The 24,840-nt window shown below is 36.7% G+C and overlaps 1 protein-coding gene across 2 annotated transcripts in view; it reads left to right on the forward strand.

Moving 5' to 3' along the window:
• Positions 1 to 24,318, forward strand: part of GABRG2 (gamma-aminobutyric acid type A receptor subunit gamma2) — a 77,048-nt gene extending 52,730 nt beyond the window's left edge. The window contains exons 7-10 of one of the 2 annotated variants that reach the window (XM_081036112.1): positions 16,151 to 16,303; positions 18,046 to 18,251; positions 20,446 to 20,469; positions 21,870 to 24,318. In XM_081036112.1, coding sequence (XP_080892238.1) covers positions 16,151 to 16,303; positions 18,046 to 18,251; positions 20,446 to 20,469; positions 21,870 to 22,145 — 659 coding nt within the window. In that variant the 3' untranslated portion in view covers positions 22,146 to 24,318. The remainder of the gene's footprint in view (positions 1 to 16,150; positions 16,304 to 18,045; positions 18,252 to 20,445; positions 20,470 to 21,869) is intronic. The other variant, XM_081036111.1, reaches the window with a different exon arrangement.
• Positions 24,319 to 24,840: the final 522 nt, after the last annotated feature.

Here is a 24,840-nt window from a genome sequence, read left to right on the forward strand (position 1 = left end):
ATGGTAAAGCCGAGATAAATATGAACTTAGAGGTATGAAATTGTTCATCCAACCGGCTATTTATACACTCTGCTGGACCCCTTAAATTCAACATTCACAAGTGCTGGAATAAGCTTGGTACTCCCTTCTCTGGTTTATTGCGTCCCTCTGTGTGTATACTGGGAGTGGCTTTAATTCTGGCTAGCTCTAATCTTGATTTGGGGCCAGAGATCCAGCTAGAGATCTTTCATTCCTAGCTCCTCTTAAATATTTGCAACAGCAATGAAATAAAACTGAAATACTGCTCTGCAAAATATCTCAAGAGATCTTACAAGTCACCTAGAAAAGGCATTTCTTAAACATAAGAACAGTCTTTACATAGGCACGACACATTGTTCTCTGTTTTGCGATGGAGGGACAAGTGTGTATATTTGCACCTAAGCATATGAAAAATAGCACATGAGACAAGATTTCTCAGCTTGGATCATGCTATTATTATTATTTTTTTTACTGTAGCACATCTGTGTACAACAGTTCAAATAATTAAATCAGAAAAGATACAACCTTGGGATAAATATGCTGTATCCAGAGATGTCATAGGCTCGCACTTTCTGGCAGAAAAACAACTAGAGAAATCTATCGCCTGTATTTTTTTTCCCTTATTTTTCTCTCTCTCTCTTAGAACTTATATCTCTCTCTCTTTCTAGAACTTATATCTGTTGGCTTCCAGTTGAATGTTTTGGCCAACTATGTTTGGTGCTGGAATCCTTTTTAACTCTCTGGATGTTCAACGGTATCTTCCTGTCGCCCCACATATATATTTTCTGTAGTGAGTGTCTGCTTTTACACATCATTTTAAATTGTGTTATGAAGGCCTAAAATAATCCATGGGTATCTGGGTTCTAGTGACCAAGCCATTTCCCACCCAGACTGTGGGTAACAGGAGCCCTGAGGCGGCCTCAGTGTAAACATGCGCAGCAGCTACACTTGACGTCCTGACACACAGGTGTGTTGGGAACCTGCATGCCATTCTGGAAAGTTAGGATCCCCATATTTCTAGACACTATGCATTAATTACCTCAGTTACTAAAGTGAGAGGATGCCTGGATCGTCTCAGGAACAGCAAGAAGTTCCGTTTGGCTGGGAGTAAGGATCAAGCACAAGAAAATCAGGGATTAACCAGGGTTCTTAAACCAGAAGGGAGAGACCGTGACACAGAAGAGAGCTGAGTGTAGATATGAAGTAACTGATGTTCCATGGAGTTAAGTAACTCATGTAGAGTTACATGTCCCATAAGGACTAGAGTTAGGGTGCAGATCCACGTCTGACCCCGCAGCCTCCACTGTTTGCATTGCATGAACATGATCAGAGCGCAGAGTTACTCTGGGCAAGCAGGACAGGCGGAGGCCTTGTGGGAAGTTAGTCAGGCTGAAAAGGAGACCGCTGGTCACACAGGACAGAGCATCGAGAGTTAGAGCAGAGAAACGGGAAACGTGAGAAATAAATGCAGCCTTTATCATACTTTTACTTGGATTCTCAGAATGAAGCAGAAAATGGGAAAACCTTACTTCCTTCTAACTGCCCATCCAGTTTCCAGAATGCTCTTCCTTTCCTGGCGATTAAAGAACATGGCTACTTGCCAAGCCTAGTATCTCTTCTATTGAGCTATCCCAAGTTCTCATCCTTGGCTGAGATACAGTGAGGAGGTGTATTGATTTCAGCTCAGATTTTCATCTGGGTCATTCAACCTACATTCAGCAAGTGGCACTCTTTTACTCCTGGAGGCGGAGAGACACTGTCAGTGTCTCCCTGGAGGACAGTTGACTAAGTGTGGTGAGACTGTTGGCATCCCTTCCCTTGTCTGGGTTTGTTTTACATAACACCAATCACAGCTCTTCAAGGAACGATGCTAGAAACTGCCCCGCTCCCCTCCTCATGACGTGTGAGAAGGAAACATCAGCACTTGCAAAAAATGCTGCTGCTCCAAGCTCAGTTCTCAGCAGGCAGATAATCAATTGTCCCCAATGCCCAGCTCCTCTCTCTCTCCTACTCTCCCTCTTACGCCACAAGACACATGGTGACCCATGACAGATGAAACTGATAGCTTCCAGATCTCTGGGATGGGGGTTCAGGAGTGAGAAACCCCTCCTAGGACTCAGTTTCCTCAGTTCTAAGATGAAAGAATTGAGCAAGTTGATACCAAAAATTGCATATTTCTACAATTGTGTTATTATTTCAATGACATGAACCAACAACATCTGTACAATGCTTTTAATGGAAAATTACTAAGATAAAATTCCAAATTAAGAACCTAGCTACTGGAATGCTATATTTTATTATCTGATATTGATTAATTGTAGGTATACAATTTTAAGTCTCTGAGTTTCAATTACAGCTAGGTGTAATTGATTAGGTGATTTTTTAAATTCCCTATAATTCTAAATAGTCTATACGATACGCTCTTTTCCTAGTAACATATATTTTATTTATTCTAAAATGATAATGATTAAAGGAATAATTTTAGAACTAAGAACAAAGAGTCTGTTTATATTCTATTATTTATGTATCGGTGTCTTTTCTTAGTAAGAACAATGGCTAAACTATACAGAGAGCAATGAGAGTTTGTAGGGAATGTTTTTGTTGCTAGAATTTTCTTTGCTCCTTTACAAAAGATGAGCTACATGTGAGCTTGGTGAATTTGAGATCAGGGTAGACTACAGATTATCCATCAAAGCTGACACATGGGTAACAGGAAAAACAAGGATACTCTTTGTTTTCAGAACACAAGTCGAAAAATATTACCAAAAGTATCTTCCTATCACTGAAAAAAATTAAAGATACTGATATTTAACTTAAAGCAGCCATATATATATATATATATTTATATATATATATATATATACACACACACACACACACACACACATATATATATAAATTTATTAAATTGGTTAGGGTGAAATTGGTTAGTAAAATTATATAGGTTTCAAGTGTATAATTCTCTAATACATCATCTGTATATTGCATTATGTGCAGCTATATTCAATTCTATAACATCCTATAACTTGTAAGACAGTTTTTACAGTTTTCCCAGTAGTACCACTATGTCACCAAATCCAGTATGTTGCTAAGAAATTGGTTGAGGTGATGGAGCTATATATTAATGTCAATAAATTCTATATATTAATGTCGATAAATTCTATGATGGAGCTATATATTAATGTCAATAAATTCTATATATTAATATCAATAAATTCTATGATGGAGCTATATATTAATGTCAATAAATTCTACATCCTATAGAAACTCTTTGAAAAGAGATTTTTCCCCCCCTGAAAGGAACACTATAGAGGGGAAGAAAGGGACTTCAATTTGCTCACTATTAAACATCAGATTACAAGTAAGGTACATTTTCATTGATGCCAAAGTCAAATCCTCCTTGAGAAATCTCCCTTGATCAACTGGCTAAGAAGTTGTTGCCTCAAGTCTGAGAGAACAATACTAATTTAGCAAATAACATAGCTCTTTAAAATTAAGGATTATCATGATTTTCTATCTCATTCATCGCAAATGATAAGAACAGTTACTCCATAGCAAGGGTCGGTTACCTTTGAAGTTTATTCAGGAACTCAAGCATGGGAAAGGAGAGAGAAAATCTAAATCTTGAATGCATAAAACCATAGTTCCACTTTACAACTCATAGTTTAGTTATTTAAAGGACAGTATTAATGAAAATAATAAAGCACTCAGAGGTAAACTGAGAGACATAGCTTCTGGTACGGGCTCTATGGTGTGAACCATGACCTTTGGCAAGCTCCTGTACTGCTCAGAACTCTACTTTCTTACTCATAAAACAAAGAAACGGGACGGATCTCTAAATTCTTTCATCTCTGACACGTAGGATCAAAATCCAAATTCTAATTCAGCGATAAAAACACTGTAAACTCCCTATATAATTTATCCAAGGACAGTTTCAGTTTTGATGAGCAAAGCATTACACCATTGTTCTTGATGCTGATTAGATATGGAACACCATCTGTGAAAATAAAGCAAGTGCCAACTCAAAAAAAATAAAAAGGATTTAGAGGGCTTTTGATAATCTCTCATATCAATCCTGCAACAGCAGAAGCCAGACATGAGGCAGATATGACAAACATTGGTTCACATGACCATTTTTTCAAAGCAGTTGCTCCCAGAGCCCCATTTTGCTCAAAAACACAATCCTCATCTTCCCTGTGGGCAGAGAATACTGGACATCAACCCCCTGATCTAGACTGTCCTTTATAAAATGACGGAGATGCAACACTCCAGGGGGCAAACAGGTTGATACCAGAATTCATGCTTTGACATATACATTGAAAAGCAACAGAGCCTTGAGATTTGAATGCCAAATGTAACAAGAAAATGAATGTGGTTGCCTGCTTTTCTCAAGATCTATTATCTCATTGAATTAATTCAATCATATAAAAAAGAAACAGAGAGAGAGAGAGAGAGAGAGAGAGAGAGAGAGAGAGAGAGAGAGAGAGAGAGACAGAGAGACCCAGAAAGGAAAAGGAATTTACCCAAGATCATACAAGATCACAGCCAGGTACAAATCAGAACCCAGATCTGCTGACTTGAGTCCAGTGCTTTCCTCATCAACAAACAAAGTTTTCTTTATTCAGAGAAGATGAGCTTTTTTAGAACCAACTCTCTGCAGTATGATGTAATTTATAAATATTTTTTATAATGATAATGATTTTTGACAGACATCTTAAAAATTACCTTGAGTATCACAAAATGCAAAACTTCCTGGGTGAGAGAATTCTAGCAGGGAAAGACTACAACAAAAATACTTAAAATTGAGTGCTTGGGCATAGAGCACAGAGCAAGTGAGGCTAAGTTTTTAAGCCTATAATTTTGCAGATATCCCCAGGAGTGATTTCACATCTCAGGAACATTTTGTGATCTGACCTTTTGCAACCATGGCCTGCAATTGACTGAATTTAAACGTTCTTTTTCCAGCTGCTTTCAAAGCCATTTTAGAAAGCTTGGTATTCTGGTAACATTGGTTTCTCAAGCTCTGTAAAGTCTTTTCTTTAAGAAAATGTCAATGCCTGGGTTAGATTAACCAGATCTGGCTTCAAACACAAAATTATGCCAGGCCCATCGAAAGAGTGAAAAACAACAAGAAAATAACGTGTTCCTTCCAACTAACATGCTTATGTCTCCAGAAGAGGTTTCTGTCTTTTTCTTTTAGTATTAGTTTCAGGTGTATAAAACAACATATTAATCAGACATTTACACCCCTCACAAAGCAATAACTCCAACAGAGTCTACCACCCGTCTGACACTGTACATAGCTAATACAATACAATTCCTTATGCTGTAGTTTATCCATGACTATATATATATTTAATTATAGTTGGCATTCAATATTATTTTATATTAGTTTCAGGTGTACAGTGTAGTGGTTAGGTATTTATATAATTTATGAAGTGATTCCCCAATAAGTCTAATACCCATCTGACACTACGCATCCTTTTTACAATAATATTGACTATATTCCCCATACTGTATTTTATATCCCTAAGACTACTTTGGGAATACCAATTTGTACTTTGTGATCTCTTCACCTTTTCACCCATCCCCTAATCCCCCTCTGATTTTGTTTTGTTCTCTGTATCTAAGAGTCTATACCTGTTTTTTTATTCATTTATTTTGTTCTTTAGATTCCACATTTAAGTGAGATCATAAGATATTTGTCTTTCTCAGTCTGACTTATTTCACTTAGCATAATACCCTCTGGGTCCATCCTTGTTCTTGCAAATGGTAAGATTTCATTCTTTTTTATGATTGAGTAATATGCCATTGTGTAAATGTATCACATATTCTTTACCCATTCATCTCTTGATGGATACTTAGCTTGCTTCCATATCTTGGCTATTATAAACAGTTCTTCAGTGAACAAGGGGTGCATATGTCTTGTCGAATTAGTGTTTTGGATTTCTTTGTTTAGGCACCCAGAAGTGGGATTGCTGGGTCATAAGGTAAATTTCAGTCCTGACAAGATGTGCACAAAGAACAGAACTACACACTCTTGGTAGGGATATACACTAGTGTAAAATTTTCAGAAAATAATCTGAAAGTATATAAAAAACATATTTTACTCCTAGATATCTGGAATGAGCACTGCAGGGAAAAAAAGTTATTTTAAAAATATTGCCTTTCAACTGGCATCAAACTTTCCTCAAGGTTTTTTTTTTTTTGTTTTGTTTTTTGCATTTGGCTGTTAGAAATGGGGGATGAAGGATACAGGAAAGGGCAGCAGAAAAAGCTAAGCACAATTTACTTCAACCAAAGGAGGAGAGTTTCCAGGAGGTTCTGGAACAAACTGCACCATCTTGAGGCAAGAGCAGCCATTGTTCATACTCTGTAGGCTGAGGTCGGGTGGCCTTAATCACCTAGTTAAGATGGTTCCATTTAGGTCAAAGGCAACTTTCCATAAAAGTGGGCTGTTAGCAGCCAACCCTTGTACCACCTGGCAAATGGGTGCATGAGCTCAGACAAGGTCATGGGGAGGAGTGGATATTAACAACGTCCACAGCTAGGACTGTGGTGTCAGATTGGCTGGGTCCAAAAATACTCGTCCTGTCACTAACTGGCTGTGTGATTTGGAGAATGTTTCTTAGCTCTCTTAGTAGCAACTTTCTTACTAGAATTCACCTCATAGGACTATTGTGAACACAAAAAGAGTTAATGCGTATAATGTGCTTGCTATAATTCCCGACTCATAGTGAAAGTTCCATTAATATCAATTACGACAAAGTAGTGTAATCTTTGTAATGTAATTAATACCATTCTGTTACGTTTAAGCATAGGAGAAATGTTACTAAACATTCAAAAGAGAACTAAAGTTAAAAAGAGTCTTAGAATTTATCCATATCAACCAATTCTATCCTCTTAAAGATTAAGCAGTTGAGATTCATCAAAAAAGGTGAGTATTTTATCTTAGGAGACAAAGCTATCTAGTGGCCGACCCAAGACCCCTGCCTCCCAAACCAGGGCTCCTCCTGGAGTTAAACAGCCTTTTCATTTTGAGCCAGGATTTAGGATCACAGACATGAAGCAAAACAGTGGAAAGTTAAGTAATTACTGAATGTGATTAATATAGAAAGCTGATTTGGGTAACTGGGATCCCTGTTTGGAAAAAAAAAAAAATCCTTCCATTTCTTCTTGAACCTTATATAATACACTTATCACTTTTAGGAGGATGGAAACTCATTTGTCTGGAACACCAGCCTGTCTGACTCAACAAACTAGAGTTTTTCTCTTAGAGAATAGCTTTAGACAAAAGGAAGCTTAATATTTACATCCAGAGACTAGTGGTTTCTCTAGGTTTATTAATATATCAGTTCTCTGCACTCCTTTACTGAAAAAAAAACAACAACAAAAAAAACGGTATTAGTTACTAGCTTCTGTGCCTTCCTTGCCCTCTGAAAAAACCACCACAGATTCTTACCTCAATGTGGCCTTTTGTAATACAATTCATTATTTTGAGCCCGTCATCAAATTCCAACAATGCAGCTAACAAATTCACCAGGGATTTATATAAGTAAAACAACTCTGGCTCAGAAATCTAAAGTTGAAGATACAAATGAATGTATTTTCCACGTTGATCCACCCAAAGGGAATGCAATTTCCCAGCATAATTAAAGCTAACTCCCACAAACATCTGACTAGATACTAAAAGATGTTTTTATATAAGTGCAGAGTACTTCATGGTTACAGAAATTATACAGGATCCAGTCCGAGGATTCAAGAATCAGTGACATGAACAAGGTGGAAAGACTTGGATAAGTTATTTAAATTCTCCCAGTAAAATAGGGATATCATACCTATTGCTAAGGCTGTTGTGAAAATCACATTTGCTAATGGTAGGGAAAGAGTTTTGTAATCTTTCAGAGATAATGTGTAAAGGAGGTGGTACTTGCAGCCTCCTAAGGACAGTTGTTTTGCAAAACAGCTTCATGACATTAGTAGATAAGTTTAGTATATTTTAGCCTTTGTTAACGGGTTACCTGTAACAGTCAGGAATAACAGTAAAGCAGTCAAGTCTTCTTGTTTATATGAACATCAGTGTATCCATGAACACTATTAATATCATTTTAATATAGTTCACTGATTCTTGTCACAAAAATGATCTATTTTCTGTTCAACTTGCACTCTGAAGTACAGACTACATATCAGCATGGCTTGGTAGTCAAAGGCAACAAAATATCCTTTTGTGTGTGGTTACTCCTGGCTTAGAGTATTATTGTGATAGCAGCAGATCTCCTAATTTACCTCTTTCGGAAGTCCCATTTCAGGAGAAATTTTAAAATGTCAATTCATATTCCATTCTTAGCTCTCATGACTCTAAGTTGTTTACTGGGAATATTTTCAACAGCTCAGAATAGAAATACCAGTAAGGAGCACATACAATAATACAGTTCTATCTGTTTCTGTCCACTTCAATAAGAAAATTTGACTGGTGTAATAGAAGTATCAGTGGACATCTGAGCTATCCTAGGAAAGATGGTAGTCATTTACCTCTAGTCAACCATAGGTAAGTGCTAGCTGAGGAAGCATTTTATGCTCCTTGGAATAAGAGATTCAAACTGACTTGTTACAGTTGAAATCCCAAGGCCACAGGGAAGGAGTCAGTATGTTGTATATTTTGCCATTCTGGCATAGAAATAATGAGACTGCAGTTCACAGAAGAAATGGATAGAAATCCTATTTATGACCTGCAGAAAGAAGCAAGATTTCCCAATAGGAAAAGCGTGTTCCATAGGTCTGTAAAGACTCCCCAGAACATGGAATCTTTCGCCATGGGCAGCCACAGTCCCTCTTGCCTTATATTTTCCTGACACATTAAACAGGAATTCCACTCTGCCGTCCTCCTCCTTTATTTATTCTGTGTTAATGGTTGGTAAAATTGGGACACTTCACCACTTAGGTGTTTTCTTATTGGATGGATCTAATAATTTCTTACATCTGTTACGCATTTGGTAAGCCCTCTTGAGTCAAGGCATGGATTAATTTTTAGAAGTTAATCTACAAGTTTGTCTCATTCAGTCTCTCCTTTAGGTACTCAATAAGTACCAGCCAGCTATTCTAAGCAAGTATGTTGGCCTTAAACAGTTACCTGTCCTTCCGATTGTTAATATCAAAGGTTAGATGTGGATGAGAAAGAGTCAGAATCCCATATGTGACTACAGACTTATCTTCCAAACCAATACTATTAGCAATAACGATGATATTTGAACTCTATCTGTTGAATTTATGAATGTGTCTCACAAATGGTTCCAAAACCAGGAAGAGAGAAATGCTATTTAATGGTTATAATTCAAAACCCAGAAACCTCTGGCTCAACATGACTAATCTTCAGAGAAATGAAAATAAAAACCACAATGAGCTAGCACGTCACCCCTCTCAGAATGGCTATCATCAATAAATCAACAAACAAGTGTTAGTGAGGATGTGGAGAAAAGCGAACCCTTGTTCACTGTTGGTGGGATAGCAAATTGGTGCAGCCACTACGGAAAACAGTATGTAAATTACTAAAAAAATGAAAAATAGAACTACCTTATGACACAGCAATCCTTGCAAGAATTGTGGACTCCAGCTCTGCTTCTAGGGAATGGAACTTGAAGCAGCCCTGTTTGTCACCACAATTCTATGCTCTCTTTCTTCAGTGGGCATGTCAGAGGGAGTCTTTAAAAGATAAATTTAGTCTGGAAAAAAATGTTAAATTATACTTTTTATTTTTCGTCAAATTTTCCCCAGTTGCTGTCTTATTCTTTTTCAATATATGAGCTTAAACAATCAACAGATGAAATAAAAATGGTACAGTTTTGAGATGAAAACACATGTATTTGACTTGACCTGAAAGACCTCAATGGTTCTGTTTCAGCAGCCAAGGCCTTTGTTCTCTTCTCTCACTAATTGGATCTGGCTGAGAAGCTGAAATCACCAATCAATTCTTTAATAAGCATAACACTGTCACTCTGATGTAGCTGGTTTCCCTTCTGTTTTCTTCTTAGTAAGCAGTTAAGATTGCTAACAGCTCACTGTGATCTTATATTCACATTGCCAGAGTTCAGCAAGGTATCCAGTAAAAATATTTCCAGAAGCAATACTTTCTAAAGTAAAAGTTTAATAGTTTAAAAGCCCACGTTGATCTCCACCTTGGTCTTAAATGCTTTTGGTGTACAGTTCACCCAGGGTTTTCTTCATGGCCTTCTGAGCTAAGTTATTTATTCATTTAACAAATAACTGTTGAACTCCTTCTCTATATCAGACAGTGTATTAGGTGCCCAGAGTAAAATCAGTGAGCAAAGTAGGCTAATTATAATCTAGAGTGTAGTACCATATTCACACCAATTATATACCTTCCATTATGGCCAGCTCTATGATAGTCTTAGGTGCTGTGAGATCTTACTGAGGACACTGGATCTAATAAGGGCTTTCCTGATGATGGGATCAACTAATTGATATCTAAGAAATAACAGAGTTAATAAAGTAAAAAGGAGAATATTAGACTTTGAGCTAAGGGCATCAGCATGTGAAAAGATCCTAAGGCAGGACGTGACCAGGGCAGAGAAAGAAGAACTCTAAGAGCCCCAGTTGGAGTGTGAAGAAATACTATGTAAGATGTGGCTGGAGATGCAGTCAGAGAAAAGCACATATAAAGTTTTACAGGAAAAGCTAAAGAATTTTAGTGTGCCCTGATATCAATGGGCAATTATGGAAGGGTTTGAGGTGTGTATATGTGTGTGACATGATCAGAGCAGCAGAGAGTATTTCAGAAACCTGAGGTAATATATGGCATATGAAAACAAAACAATGATCGAGATCCCTGGGGAGAGAAGAAAGTAAATCCAGTTGGGTGAACATCAAACGGGGAGATTATAAGTGGTATGAGACACGGCTGGGATGGTCCAGTATGCATCAGGGCAGAATGGATTAGAATCATGTGTGAAGCAGTACTGATTTTTATACCAAAGAACTTGAAGGGAATGGGCAGAAAGTCACCCTAGAAAGATTAATTTAGAGCATCATTGCCCGACTGAGCTTTCCATGATGAAGTAACTTTTCTATAATCTGTACTAACACTATAGAGTAGTCACTCACCACATGTATTTACTGAACACTTGAAATGCAGCTTGATCAATGAAGGATTATTTCATTTTAAGTATTATTTATATTTAAGTTATTTCATTTTAACTTTTAAGATAGCTACCGTCTGAGTACAGTCTAGTCACACTATAGAATAAGTGTGTGGATAGTGTGGTTGTAGGAGCAGGTGGTTACAAAAGGAGTGGGAAGAAGAGTGAGGGATCTGGGAGAGATATGATGCCAGGAAGAATAAAAGACAGAAACACTATGGAAGCGTGAAATGAAAATATTTAATTTACTTTGTCTAAGGCCTAGAGAACATGGGTAATGAGAGAAAGATCTAGATAAAATTCGAATGACAGACAGCCTTGCATGCCAGGCTAAGGAGTTTGAACTTTCTTTGTAGAGGAGCACAGATTTCTAAGGTGGGTGAAGACTGGCATCATTTAATCAGAACTTCCAGAAATGTGCTTGCCAGAAACGTCATCTAATCATTGTATGAAAGATACATGAGCATGTGTGTGTTTTATGAGAGCCCATGTGCCACTGGTTAGTGATGCTATATCCATGTCTTTCTTAGCCTTTGAGGGCAAGGATTACAGTGTTAGCTTTATCTTCCCCTTTCTTCACATCACTGGACAAATGTTGACGTAGTTCCAGTATAGTTAATGACAGCCTGAGCCACCACCAGGAATGCTAGGCAGTGATATGGGGGTGGCATGCATACAAGTTAGCAACTGATTAAACAAGAAAGTCTTGTCTCCCCCACAAGGTTCTAGATTCCTAATTTCAGGGACTGGGATTCTGTCCAAAGACTTGGTGTTCTATTCCTTCTTTTGGGCACATAACAAACCTTGAGGAAAGCTTGATGCCAACTGAAAGGCAATATTTTTTAAAAACCTTATTTTCCCCCCTGTGGTATTTATCCCAGATATCTAGGAGTAAAATATGTTTTTATATACGTTCAGATTATTTTCTGAAAAGTCTCCACCAGAGTGTACCCCTACCAAGAGTGTGTAGTTCTGCTTTCCGTCCATATCTTGTCAGGACTGAAAATTACGTCTATTTCCCCACCCCCACCAATTTGATAGGCTAATAACAAACTATTATTATTTCACTTTGGATTTATCTGATGACTACTGAAGTTGAGATTCTTTTCATACATTTAGTATCCATGAATGGCCCATATATTTTAGCCTAGTTTAAAAGGTGGGTTTCTTTCCTCAATAATTAATGAGAATTCTTTATGTATCCATGATATTAGCCTTTGACTTCTTATTTATTTTGGAAGTACTTTATTCAAGCGTGGTATTTTGCCTTTTAAAATTATTTACAACACAATATTTATGATATAGATGTTCTAAGTTTTAGATGATAAACCTGCAATTTTTTTCCTGTGTAGCTTCCATGTTTTATGTGAGCTTGACAAAGCCTTGTCCACACTCTATATTATAAAAAGTATTTTCCAATATTTTTTCCTTGTGTAGTATTTATATTCACACTTAAATTTGGATCATTGGTCGCTCTTAGATTTATTTTTGTGTATTAGGTGAGGTACAGGTCTAATTTCAGAAAACAACTTCCATAAATGAAAATGCAACCAATTGACTACTCTGCCTGGCTGCAGTCACAATAGGTTCTGCCTCAGATTCAACAGTTGAATCAGCAGTGATAAAGGCAGATGTAGTGCACTGTCTCAGATCACTCTGTTTATCTGATTTGTAGTCAGAGAAAAAGTAATCTTGCTTCCATATAATCCATTTAATTTAGAATCAGTTGTGAGGTTCCACAGGTCTTAATCTCTATGTTTCCTAATACAGTACTCTAATTATGCTTTCAGAGTTAACCTAGAGAAAAACATATACTCTATTCATTATATTCAAGGGGAGTAAGAATCATAAGAGAGGAACAAAGTGAAGTCTTAGCTTCTCACCACCCTGACAAAGTGATTAGGATGTTTAGAGATAACATATGCAAACCATTCAGCCCAATGTCTACATATAGTAGGGCCACATTACTGGCAAATAATTATTTTTATTACTTCAGATGTTCAATAGAGGGGAAAACTTCTCTATCTTGGCATATTTAAGTTTTTAAGGGAGATAGTTTCATCAATGAAATAAGGGCCTCAACACTCTAATAAATCTGAATTTTAAAGCTTTCATATAATTTAATTACACTAAAGAAAGAATCACTGGAGTTCATTGTTCACTGATATTGATGGTCTTCTTCTGAAACTAGATACAAGAAGCTTACAAAAAATAAAGAAAGAATGGACATTTATGAGTGTTATTCAAATTATATGTCTTCTCTCCTCAATCAAAGCCTGGGTCTATTATAGTCTAACTTAGGACAAAAGCAGGGACCAGACTAATTTACAAAATGCTATAACTTTAGATATTTATGTTTGAATAAGTCACTAGAATAAATGTGAAGGGGCTGAAACAGCCATCCTTGACTGGGTTGACATTTAAACCTTTGGGCTGGGAGAATCACTGATGCGGCACCTTCATGGGATTTGATTTTATAGGCTCCTCCGCCTAACAGTTTTTAAAAATATGAAAAGTGACGTGGCCCTAGAGACAAGACAGGCATCAGGCTGTCACTGCAAAGCTGCTTTGCTTTTAAATGGCCTGTTCCCAAGTTTGAATCTGTAATCTAGTGGTAGAAAAGCTTAGGAGCTCCTAGCAAAGATGGAGAATGCTCAGAAGCTATTACCTTAACATAGAAATCCATAGATAAATAGGCAAGAGGAGTTTAGATTCTCACCTAAAGGGAAGAGGAGAATGGAATCAAGATAATTATCTTGTTAACTTGAGGCGAAATTCAAGTTCACCTTTGAGAGAGTCAGATCATTGATGCCAAAGTGTAGATCCTCATTCATTTACAAACAGAAGATACCAAAATTGTCTAGATTTAAAATACTATAATTTGTAAAGTTTCATTTAACACGTTTAAAATATGCACAAAACTCTAAGGGACTTGGAAAATAGACAGCAAAAGGACCCCGTGAGTATTATTATTTTAAAAGAAAACCTCTTTCTTAGTTTTTTCCTAGCTTGCATTTATCTCTGGTATTCAGATAAAAGAAAGGGGGGTGAGGGGATGGACATTAATATGGATCATTTCAAATCAAATATCTTTAGTCCACAATCATCGCTTGTGTATATTATATTCTAAATTAGAACAAAAGCAGGGACCAAACTAATTTATAAAATGCTTTGACTTTTAATAGCTGAAGTCCAGATGAATCAACACAAAGAAGCATAACGTCAGGGAAGTAATCAAAATCTAGTTATCGTCAATAAGAAATTCGTACCTTTACATTTTAAGAGATAATCCCTAAATAACTTCTGCTTATTGATCTCTGAGAGGGAACTGATGTTCCAATGAAAGCTAAATTCCCACTAGGTGACTAGTGTCTGGGTCATTGTCACTGCCTTAACCCAGGTCTGACTCAGACAAGTAATAGTCCATTAAACCACCAAAGGGCAGTGTTAGGAGGTACTCCTAACCTCATTTAGGAAATACTGCCAAGGAGAGTCTTGACTCCCTCAAAGAGGAGACGATGAGGGTTTTCTGTCTCAATAGCTTGGAAAGGTGTGTTGTAAAGCTCGAGAGTGGGAGGAAGAACTGGACTGAGTAGGAATAACTCATCCTGCTAAGTCAATCTCTGCGTGAGGCTTCTAAAGTATCTTATTTTCAAATCAGATCTAAATCAGCCAAGTAAGTTGAGAAACATGGGCATGAAGCCAAAGAAATAAAATGAAACGCATGATTGGGATTTCATTCTCCATGCCTTCAGGACAAATTATAATTTAGTAAAGAAAAAAGAAGCAATATTGGAAAACTGGTCTCTCATGTGTTCACCTCATACTGCAAGAGCAGATAAAGTCTTTGAAACTGATATTTTTCTAAGAGTATAAAGAAAACATAAATACATAGTAACTGGGATATGTCTCCATAGCATATTTTCTAAATTCAAAATTTAAATTCCCTATAATTTTACTTGGAATCACATAAAATGAAGGCTATGGAATTTTAAAAGCAACACATGGATTCTGATTTTATATATATATATATGTATATAAGACACTTCAACTTGTGTCCCATTACATTGTTGCCATGCATGGCTATATGGTTATTCTTTGATTCTTTTATTATTCTACTCTTTGAATTATTTATATAAACTCTTTTTTCCCCACATACATTGTAGAACATAGCTTCTTGTTTTTTTGGTCTTTTTTCTTTAAGTTTAAATTTATAAATGTATTCATTCATTTGATTGCTTATTCAACTAATGTCACTGAATACCTATTTAGAATCAAGCAGGGTGTTGATTACTGGTTGTGCAGTTATGGTCTAAAAGAGGCACCAATTGTGGACTCACGCAGATGAAGTCTAATAGGGGAGACATATTACAAAATAACCACATGAATGAGAAATTACAAATTGAAGTAACAGCTATGAAGGAAAAACCATATGCTTCAATAAAAACAAGAGAAAAAACATGTCTTCACATAGGAATTTCATTATAAACTGAGTAAACTAGTCATTGACTCGCGTCAAGCACCAGGTAGTCTTCTCTCTGGTTTGTATGGAGACAGGAACTGAGAATACAATGAGTGTTTCAAATCTTAGGATTCATTTTAAGGAAGAGAAACCCCGTGTACAAACACTGTTCCTCTCACTTCCCAGCAAACAAAAACATTTATAGTGTGTATATTAAGTAGGCAGAAAAGGCACCATCAAAAATCACTTAAAGGAAGAAAATCTGATCCGTATGCTGAAAAATGTTTCCTTCTGTCTAGTAGTCACGTTGCCTTTAAAAGGATCAGACTTCAGTTTAGGTTGGATTTTGCCTATTTTTATTTTTATAACCCAAGTGGGAGGAAGATAGTATCGAACCTACCCGTCTAGAACTCTCACTTTAAATGTGTGAATATGAACGTTGAATATACGCTTTAGTTCAAATGCTTTCCCATTTCTGAGAAGGGGGTTGCATGATGTTATCTTTGCTCTGTTCCAGGAGATTACGTGGTCATGTCAGTCTACTTTGACCTGAGCAGAAGAATGGGGTACTTCACCATCCAGACCTACATCCCCTGCACACTCATTGTTGTTCTATCCTGGGTGTCTTTCTGGATCAACAAGGATGCAGTTCCAGCCAGAACTTCTTTAGGTGAGACACGTTTCTCTGTGTTATAGTGTGCCCAGGTAAGTACGCAAGGCAAGTCATGTTTATTCTGCTTTCTAAACTGATTTGTTTGTAATTCAGTCAAAAATTACATTAAAATGGCATTTGCTTCTTTTTAAAGAAAACTGGCATATTAAAAAACAAACAAAAATAAACAACAGTGTTCAGTTTCCTAACCCTATTTTCCTTAATTACCTCAATAGGCTGTTTTTTTTAGTAAATTGTGTTAATACATTTAAGTTAACAAGAACAACAAAAAACCTCTAATTTCAACAGATATTTTTCTTTGTTTTGGTCTCTGGGCAGTAATATGATAGAGCTACTCTTGCCAGCTCATGAGAGCTGATCGTTTATCCTTTTCCAAAGATTTGTCTAGAAATGTCACATTGGCAGCCTGACATGAGCCACAGTGAAAGTAGTAACACCATGAAAACTGGCAAATGCTAAACATCACAGCCTTCATTTTTTTCTAGAGTCCACTGTTACACATTTATCAGCATACCACTGGCTATTAATTAATTCCAAAATACACAATGACATTTGAAGCCCTATATACATATTACTTTGCTTTTTATAGAAGGGTCACTAAAAAGATTATGTGGGAAAAAACAATTACCGTGAAATTTTGGGAACCCTTCCCGACTCTTTTAAGATTATTTACAGTTTGCTGAATCTATTGTATATGGTGATATTTATCTCATATTTTCACATAAGACTTCTGACAAAATGACCTGTACCAGGCTCCTAAAACTGAAGACAAAAGTGATTACTGGGGGGTACGGGGGATAGGACAACATTTATATATCTTTCTTCTTCCAAACCTAATTTAGTCTCCCATTTGTTTCAAAATAGTTATTTTGATTTTTTTGTTGTTGTTATAGGTAGTACTTTATGTTACAAGTCCTATTCAACAATTATAATAACTTGTCTAAAGCTACATGCTAAAACAAACCAAAACTATGTTGAGCCTATTACTTTAGGAGGATTAATTGTCACTGTGAGCAGAATGTGTTGCATTAGATGCTCTATGACTGTCTCTCACATTAGCATGTATATGTCTTTTTCATTCCCAGTATGGTTCCTGACACATAGCTGGTAGCTCAATGATTATTCAAATATTGTATGCACTTATGAATGGATAGAATATATGCCTTGGTGCATTCCAGTTTATCCATCCCACAAATATTTTAAGGGAAAGAGTTCAAATCCATTTCTTAAAGTCCAAACTCCTGATGGTCAAAATCCCTCGTAGAGCCACTCTGATAGCTCATTTCAAGCACTGATTAAATGAGTGCTCACTGGCAAATGGCCGTGATGGAAAAAGAGATCGAGGTAAGTGAACTGAGGAATAAGGAATGAGGAGTGAGGGAGAGACCCCCGAACAAATTGCAGGTATGTGCTCCTATTTGCTGATCGCTGAAGACAAGTCAAGCATGTTCTATATAGTCCCCAGGCCTTTTCTACTTTTCACAACAACAGCATGTAGAAGCAGTTGTAATGATTATAAAAATTATCACATTTTTTGTAGAGTTAGGAAAGCAGAGGTGCTGCAAGGTTAAATAACATTTGTGAGGCAATAAATGTTTGTGGGGGTAGTGAATGGATTCCAATCATGCTTCCTTTCCTATTATGAGGTTGCGTATCAAGTCACATAAAAAGTTTAGTCCCAGCAGTGTCTCAGTTACTTGATTTGGTCACATGATCCATTTTACTGTGCCTCTCTTCAGGTATCACCACTGTCCTGACAATGACTACCCTCAGCACCATCGCCCGGAAGTCACTTCCCAAGGTTTCCTATGTCACAGCAATGGATCTCTTTGTGTCTGTCTGCTTCATATTTGTCTTCTCTGCTTTGGTGGAGTATGGCACCCTGCATTATTTTGTCAGCAACCGGAAACCAAGCAAGGACAAAGACAAAAAGAAGAAAAACCCTGTATGTATCATTTCCCATGGAGACCATTTGTATATATGTACTTTTTTTTTTTTTTTTTTTTTTTTTGCAGAAAGACCACCTGCTTTTGTTTCGGGTTAGTCTTGCTTAGCCTATCTGCAGGTTAAGCCTCAATACCTTTGGGTTCCAAGACGAAAAATGAACGTGTGACTTTGACCAGGTTATACGGATTTGTTATGGTCATTAGTTAGTGAAGAGAGACCTGATTCACTTAGTTAGGCTCTTACTCTATTCATTTCATGGGGAGTGCAACCATTGCTGAGAAATGCATTCGTTTTCTAGCTGCTATTAGTCTAGGTTTCGGTGATTTTCATCTTTCTGACCCTTTATTGTAATATTGTTAAATTATTGATATTTTGAGTTAAAATTTTCATCCAAAGCTTTCCACTAGGAAGCGACAAGATTCTTGAAATTTCAAGAATCACCACACTTTTGCAAATAATTGTGTGTGTATATATGTATATGTGCGTATGTGTGTGTTTGTGTGTGTGTGTGTGTGTGTGTGTGTGTGTGTGCTGCCCCCAGAGGACTTGTACTGGTTTCATACTCAAAATGTATCTTTTTGTTTCAAAAGAAATGGTTCATCTATTGCTTGGGCAACTTATTTAGCGTCCCCATGTCATCATTTTCTCATATATAAAATGAGTATTGCAAAAAACACGTGTCTCATGGGGCTGTGAGAAATAAATGTGGTGACAGAGGTAAAAAGCATTACATAGCACCTTATGTGAGTCTTTACCACTAACAGCTGCTGAGGATGGTAGGCGTTGAAGATTTACACAGTTATCAACTGGGATTGATTTCAGTGATTTGGAAACAGGGAGGATGATGTCACCTTGCCACCAAACTTTAAAGAGAGATGATGAAGCACAAATTTGAATGGTGAAAGCAATTGTCATTTATTGTTAATGTTGAAGAGAGCATGTAGCTACCCATTCACCATCCTAAACACAGTGTCTGGCTCAGAGAAGGCTCCAGGAAGGTTAAGGTCCATTCCCTTCTAAGACAGGGGCAAAGGAATCCACCCAACATATGGCCGTTCCAGTCTCCTGTTTAAGGACCATGAGGGCTATGATAGTGGCTAGCTATCTGACCCACAGACTTGGGGGGCTTGAATTATACCAAGGGGATCTAGATGATTCTAGCTTGTAACCTGATGGATCTCCAGAAATCCCAGTGAAATTCCATAAACGGCATGTTTATTTGAATATAAGAATTTATAACAGGAAGAGAAAGAAGTATCGTTAGTCTTCATGATTAATACAAAATAACTGCTTATCTTAAATTTCCCAAATATCCACTATGCTTTGTGCAGTATTTTCCTTTCCTGTCTGTTCTGCCTTTCCCTGCCTTTGCATTTTTTTCTATCCTTTAGTTTCCTTATTGTGTTGTTTTTAGTTTTCTCCCCCTCCTTCACTTTCCATTACATGTTCCTCCAAGAAGATGGTTCTGTTGATACTCAGCATTATCACCTGGCAGCAGTAACAAGGGTATGAAGACTGGCTTTCAACCAAGTCTGAAGAGTCCTCTGGAAAAAGCCCTTTGTCCCTCTCTTAATAGCTAGGTCACTGCAGAGTGGATTTCAGAAATAGAAACTCTTGAATTCTTTAATGCAGAGTCTTGAAGATGGCAGAAGAAGACAGGAGGAAGAAATGGGATTAAAGAAACTGAAAAAACAAAATGACCTAGGAATTTCATGCATTTCCCCCTTTAAGCCAATTAGATGATTTATCAGAACGAGCAAGAACCTAAGGCATAAATGAGAGTCTGAATTTTCGTTTCCCATTTAACATGGCCTTTGGTTCATTATGACTGGATTCACCTATTAAGGATTTCTTGATGGTAATTAGAAAATAGAGTCACAGTATTTCTATACAGAGAAATCAAGAAATACAGGAAGATTCCTCACAAAGGAACAACACTGGTTTTTGCAATTAGGTAACTGAATTAATTTATTGAAGATTTCACTAGCAATCACCAAATTCCCTTTTCCAACTTCAGGCGTATACTTTGTTCCAAGTTCAGTACTTTTGTGTTTCTAATTTCAGTTCATTTCACTTACTATGTTTTCAAAATGTATTTTTAATTTATCTTATTTTGTCTCTCTCTTTTTTTAAATTTTTTCCCTTATTTTAATAAAAACATGCAATTCTCTTTTCTGTCTACAAACCCAAAGCTTCTTCGGATGTTTTCCTTCAAGGTATAAAGTTTTTGGAATGGAAATTCACTGCATGCAACTGCTGAATTTAAGTATTAATGCTTACATGGTGTTTTATTTGTTTGTTTTTATGAATAGATATTTAAGCATTCTACTAGAGATGACACAGTTAAGATGAAGCAAGTTCTGATATATTTCTAGAATTGATTCAGCAACCCTACACTAATTCAGAGGTTTTGACCTGGTCAAAACAGGTCAAAAAGCTATAAAGCTATAAGCTCTATGAGATGCCATTAGTAAAGAGACAGCCTCTTTAAACATCAAAGCTAAAATTTACCCTCTCTTCTCAGATAAAAATGGAACCCAATTTCACTACCCACATCTGCAATATACCATATATACCACCCATGCCCTCAAAATGTAATTCTGTAAAACCTAATTCAAAATATGATGGGTTTTAGATAAGTAAATTGAATAACCTCCATTTATCTAAAATCTACCAGTCAGTTCTGTAAAAATAATACTCTCTTTGAAATGCTTTAAGTTGAAACACCCATCCCTTCCTTCTAGGGTGAACCAGAAGCCTTTTGGCTCTATCATACAATATTAGAAGATTTTTATTCCCAGTTGAATTGTCATAGCTGATTCAGAGACTCTAGGATTTGTATTTATATTATCCCCAAACTATCTCTCATGCACATTACATTAAATAGACAGACCATTGAGTCTTATAGCAATTTTATAATTGGTCTGAAGGTGAAAATTAGATTAGCATTCAGTAAATTGGTACAAGTTTCTTCTCAAACGCAAAAAAAAAAGTTTGAAAGGTAGTAACATTTTTTTCTGAATTTTCACTCACATGTAAACACTGCTGATATTCTAAAGCTTCTAGATACATACCATTGTGCTATATAAACTAAGGAAACTTCTATGTTTATTTATGTTTTACCATTTTATATTAAAAGCATTTAATATATTTGCATAGTATAATGGAGCTTACTATATGCCTATAGGTAAGCATGACACAAAATTTGATTTCAAAATTGATGCATTTTTATTTCTTTGTTCTACTCACATGCAACACCATTAAATACCTCCATGTAACCAATCTCACATCTAATCTTTACTAGAACAAGATTCCATGTAGTTGTTTGATTTAAATCTTTAAACTTGGAGTTCTTTTCGGTGTTTAATCTTCTTGCTCTAGCTATTAGCTTCATGGTATTATTTTCAGCTGCACTGCTTAAGCTCAAAATTTGAAATCTGCAAATGTGCTATCCTTCTAAGTTCCATTTTCCCATTGTAGATCACAATGTCATAGCAATTTCCTGAGTACTCATTTTCAGATTCATCATTCACATTGGTCACATCGTGGAGAAACAGTCTAGGGTTTGTCAAGTACAATGAACTCTGATCCCTCCTTTTCCCTACCCTTGTCTCAGGCCCCTACTATTGATATCCGCCCAAGATCAGCAACCATTCAAATGAACAACGCCACGCACCTTCAAGAGAGAGATGAAGAATACGGTTATGAGTGTCTGGATGGCAAGGACTGTGCCAGTTTTTTCTGCTGTTTTGAAGATTGCCGAACAGGAGCTTGGAGACATGGGAGGATACATATCCGTATTGCCAAAATGGACTCCTACGCACGGATCTTTTTCCCCACTGCCTTCTGTTTGTTCAATCTGGTTTATTGGGTCTCCTACCTTTACCTGTAAAGAGCTATGGGTTTTATTGATATGGGTCTTGTTCACTAAATCTCATAGAAAGAACATGTCCTTCCTAAATCCGCTTCAATAATCTCGTGTGTGGTTTATAATCATCTGAATCTGTTTCTATGTTCTAACCTGGTAAACTGTGTTTAATGTCACTGTTTGTGCCCAACTCTTCTTTGCTAAGTGTAACTTGAACTACAATGTTTCTGTGTTGCAAACCTGCAAGGCAAAGTGAAATTAGAGCAAGAACACTGAAATCAACTAAGACATTTTCCAGCTGCAGCAATTGCAATAGTAAAAGCTATGACTATTTACAGTCGTGGTGTCTGTACTCCATTCAAAATACAATTAGATGCAAAAGGTCCAAAGCTATACCATATGTTCATTTGGAGTCAAATTGTGATAAATTTGATCCCAACAGAGTATCTCCCTCATTTGAGACAAATCATACCTCACTTTCATTATAAGAACCTAGGCAAGAAATCTATTACACTTCCATCCCAAGCTAGGGAGAAAATTTTCCTCCATATCACGTGTACAATGTTGTAAATATTTCAAACATAGAATGCTTCAAGTTTAATGCATGCATCTCTTTAGAGCCAAAATCAATGGACTGGAGTTAACATTGCAGTACCATCTTTTATTCTGTGTCTTTAGGTTACAAAAGAATCATGAATGTAATCATAAAGGTTTGGGTTTGGAATTGGATGGAAGAATTTTCACAGCCATCTTCTTTATGCATGAAGATTGAAACAGCTTATTTTTTTCCCCTTGTGTGACACATTAAAAAATATAGACTGAATATTCGACATTTGCCACCTCTAAATATTCCCAATTTCATAAAGTATAAAGTAACTATATGTGCTTGCCACTATTTTTCTTCTTTTTAGGATGATAGATCTTAATAGAACTTACTCTCCATCTCAATACCTGCTTCTAATGATCATGAGTGCCTTGTGGACAGAATCCTCATCATTCCCTCTTTGGGTCCTCAGCACCTTGTGTAGTGTCTAGCACATACTTGATGCTCAATAACTATGGTTTGAAGTGAAGTGTCTCCCCCCTCCCCCCCAGGTTTCTGGTGACTCACTCTGTGCTGGTCTAGAACCAGCGATTCATCTTTTCATATAGGCATGGTCACGTGATACTTGATATTGTAGAAATAAACAGAAGGATCTAAAGAACTTTGGCAATTTAGATTCCTTATCAAAAACTAAGTTTAGCCAATGCCCATGCTCCTTTAAAAATGATATTTATGTCCTACATTTGTATACAAAAATGAGTCTACTAGGGAATAATTAGAGTTTGTGTATTATTTTTCTAGGTTTGGGGATGAGTCAGCCTCAACCCTCCACAAATGCGCTTGAGAACATATGACAGGCATAAGCAAGATTCACACTTGCCTAGTGTTCAGAATATCCTATGCTCTGTGAAAAGAAAAAAATTACACTGAAGATTAAATTTAAAAACTGAATTAAAAAAATAACGACTTACTAAGAGGCTCGAGCCTGTGATTGTGGCCTCGTTATACCATATTCTAAACACATGAAGCAGGTGTCTCAGACTTCAACACATAATGAATTGGGCTCCATCTTCATGTACTCGTCCTGAATTCTTATTTTTCTAAAATAGCACCCTTTGTCAGTTCTTCTTTATGGCAATCATTACTCTAAGTCAGAATTTAATCACAGCTGGTAAAACTTTATAGATAACCTAAGAAGAGTAGAAGAAAGAGTGACTTTGTTAATATAAATCTACATAAAGCTATCACCAAGTCATCTGGATGAATCTTGAAACACAGTTAGCTGTCAATTTGACAAACCTTTAATATACCAGTGCTCTAGTACATAACCTCAAACACATGTAAATAGAATTAATTATTTTCTTGTTTTGAGTTGTTAACATATTCAATGTTGCCTCTTTGGGAGAGTTGTTGGCAAATTTTCAATGGTAAGAAACATGTTATTATTGTCAACCTGAAATGTATTCTATGGTGGGGATACTCCAAAAAGCTAGCTTTCCAATGTGTGCATAGCATTGACAATATGAATATATATTATGTATAATCTAATACTTAATTATCAGCTGCTCCCTGTCTATGTATTTGAAAACCTTTTCGCAAAGGGAATTGCCTACTATGTGGACTTTTACAATAAAAACGCTGCATTCTAACCCACGGTAGCATGCCAGTGGTCTGGCTGGACTTGTTTGTCTTAATGATTGTGACTTCTTTCCTGTCTCATTCCCCAACCTGCTTTCCTTCATGTGAGCTTTAAGTGTGAGCAGTGTGATCATGTTTTACATCATGATGCTCCTCACTTAAAAATAATTCATAGATGTATCTGGGGTGTAGAGTGGAGACAGAGGCAGAAATGCCAAGAAGTCATTAAGCTCAAGCCACTGTATCTCAAAACGTGTAGTGTGGTTACGAATACAGACATTGGTGTCAGACACAGTCGGGGTCCCAAAGCCTGATTTACCACTTGCTGGACAATTTTCAATTCAGCCTTAATAAGCCCCCATTTGCCAGCTATAAATTAGGTATAATAATGCTATCTCATGTAGTGACCCTCAAAAAATGGTTGAAGGCTCCCTCCCTCAATTCTAGTGCCTTCGGGGCTCTGCTGCCATCCACCTCCCTTGATCAGAATCCAGCGCTAGTCATGGCATTTCATTTTCACAGAGTATTTGCACGTCA

Source organism: Rhinolophus hipposideros (genome assembly GCF_964194185.1).
Source record: "Rhinolophus hipposideros genome assembly, chromosome: 23".
Taxonomy (NCBI): domain Eukaryota; kingdom Metazoa; phylum Chordata; class Mammalia; order Chiroptera; family Rhinolophidae; genus Rhinolophus; species Rhinolophus hipposideros.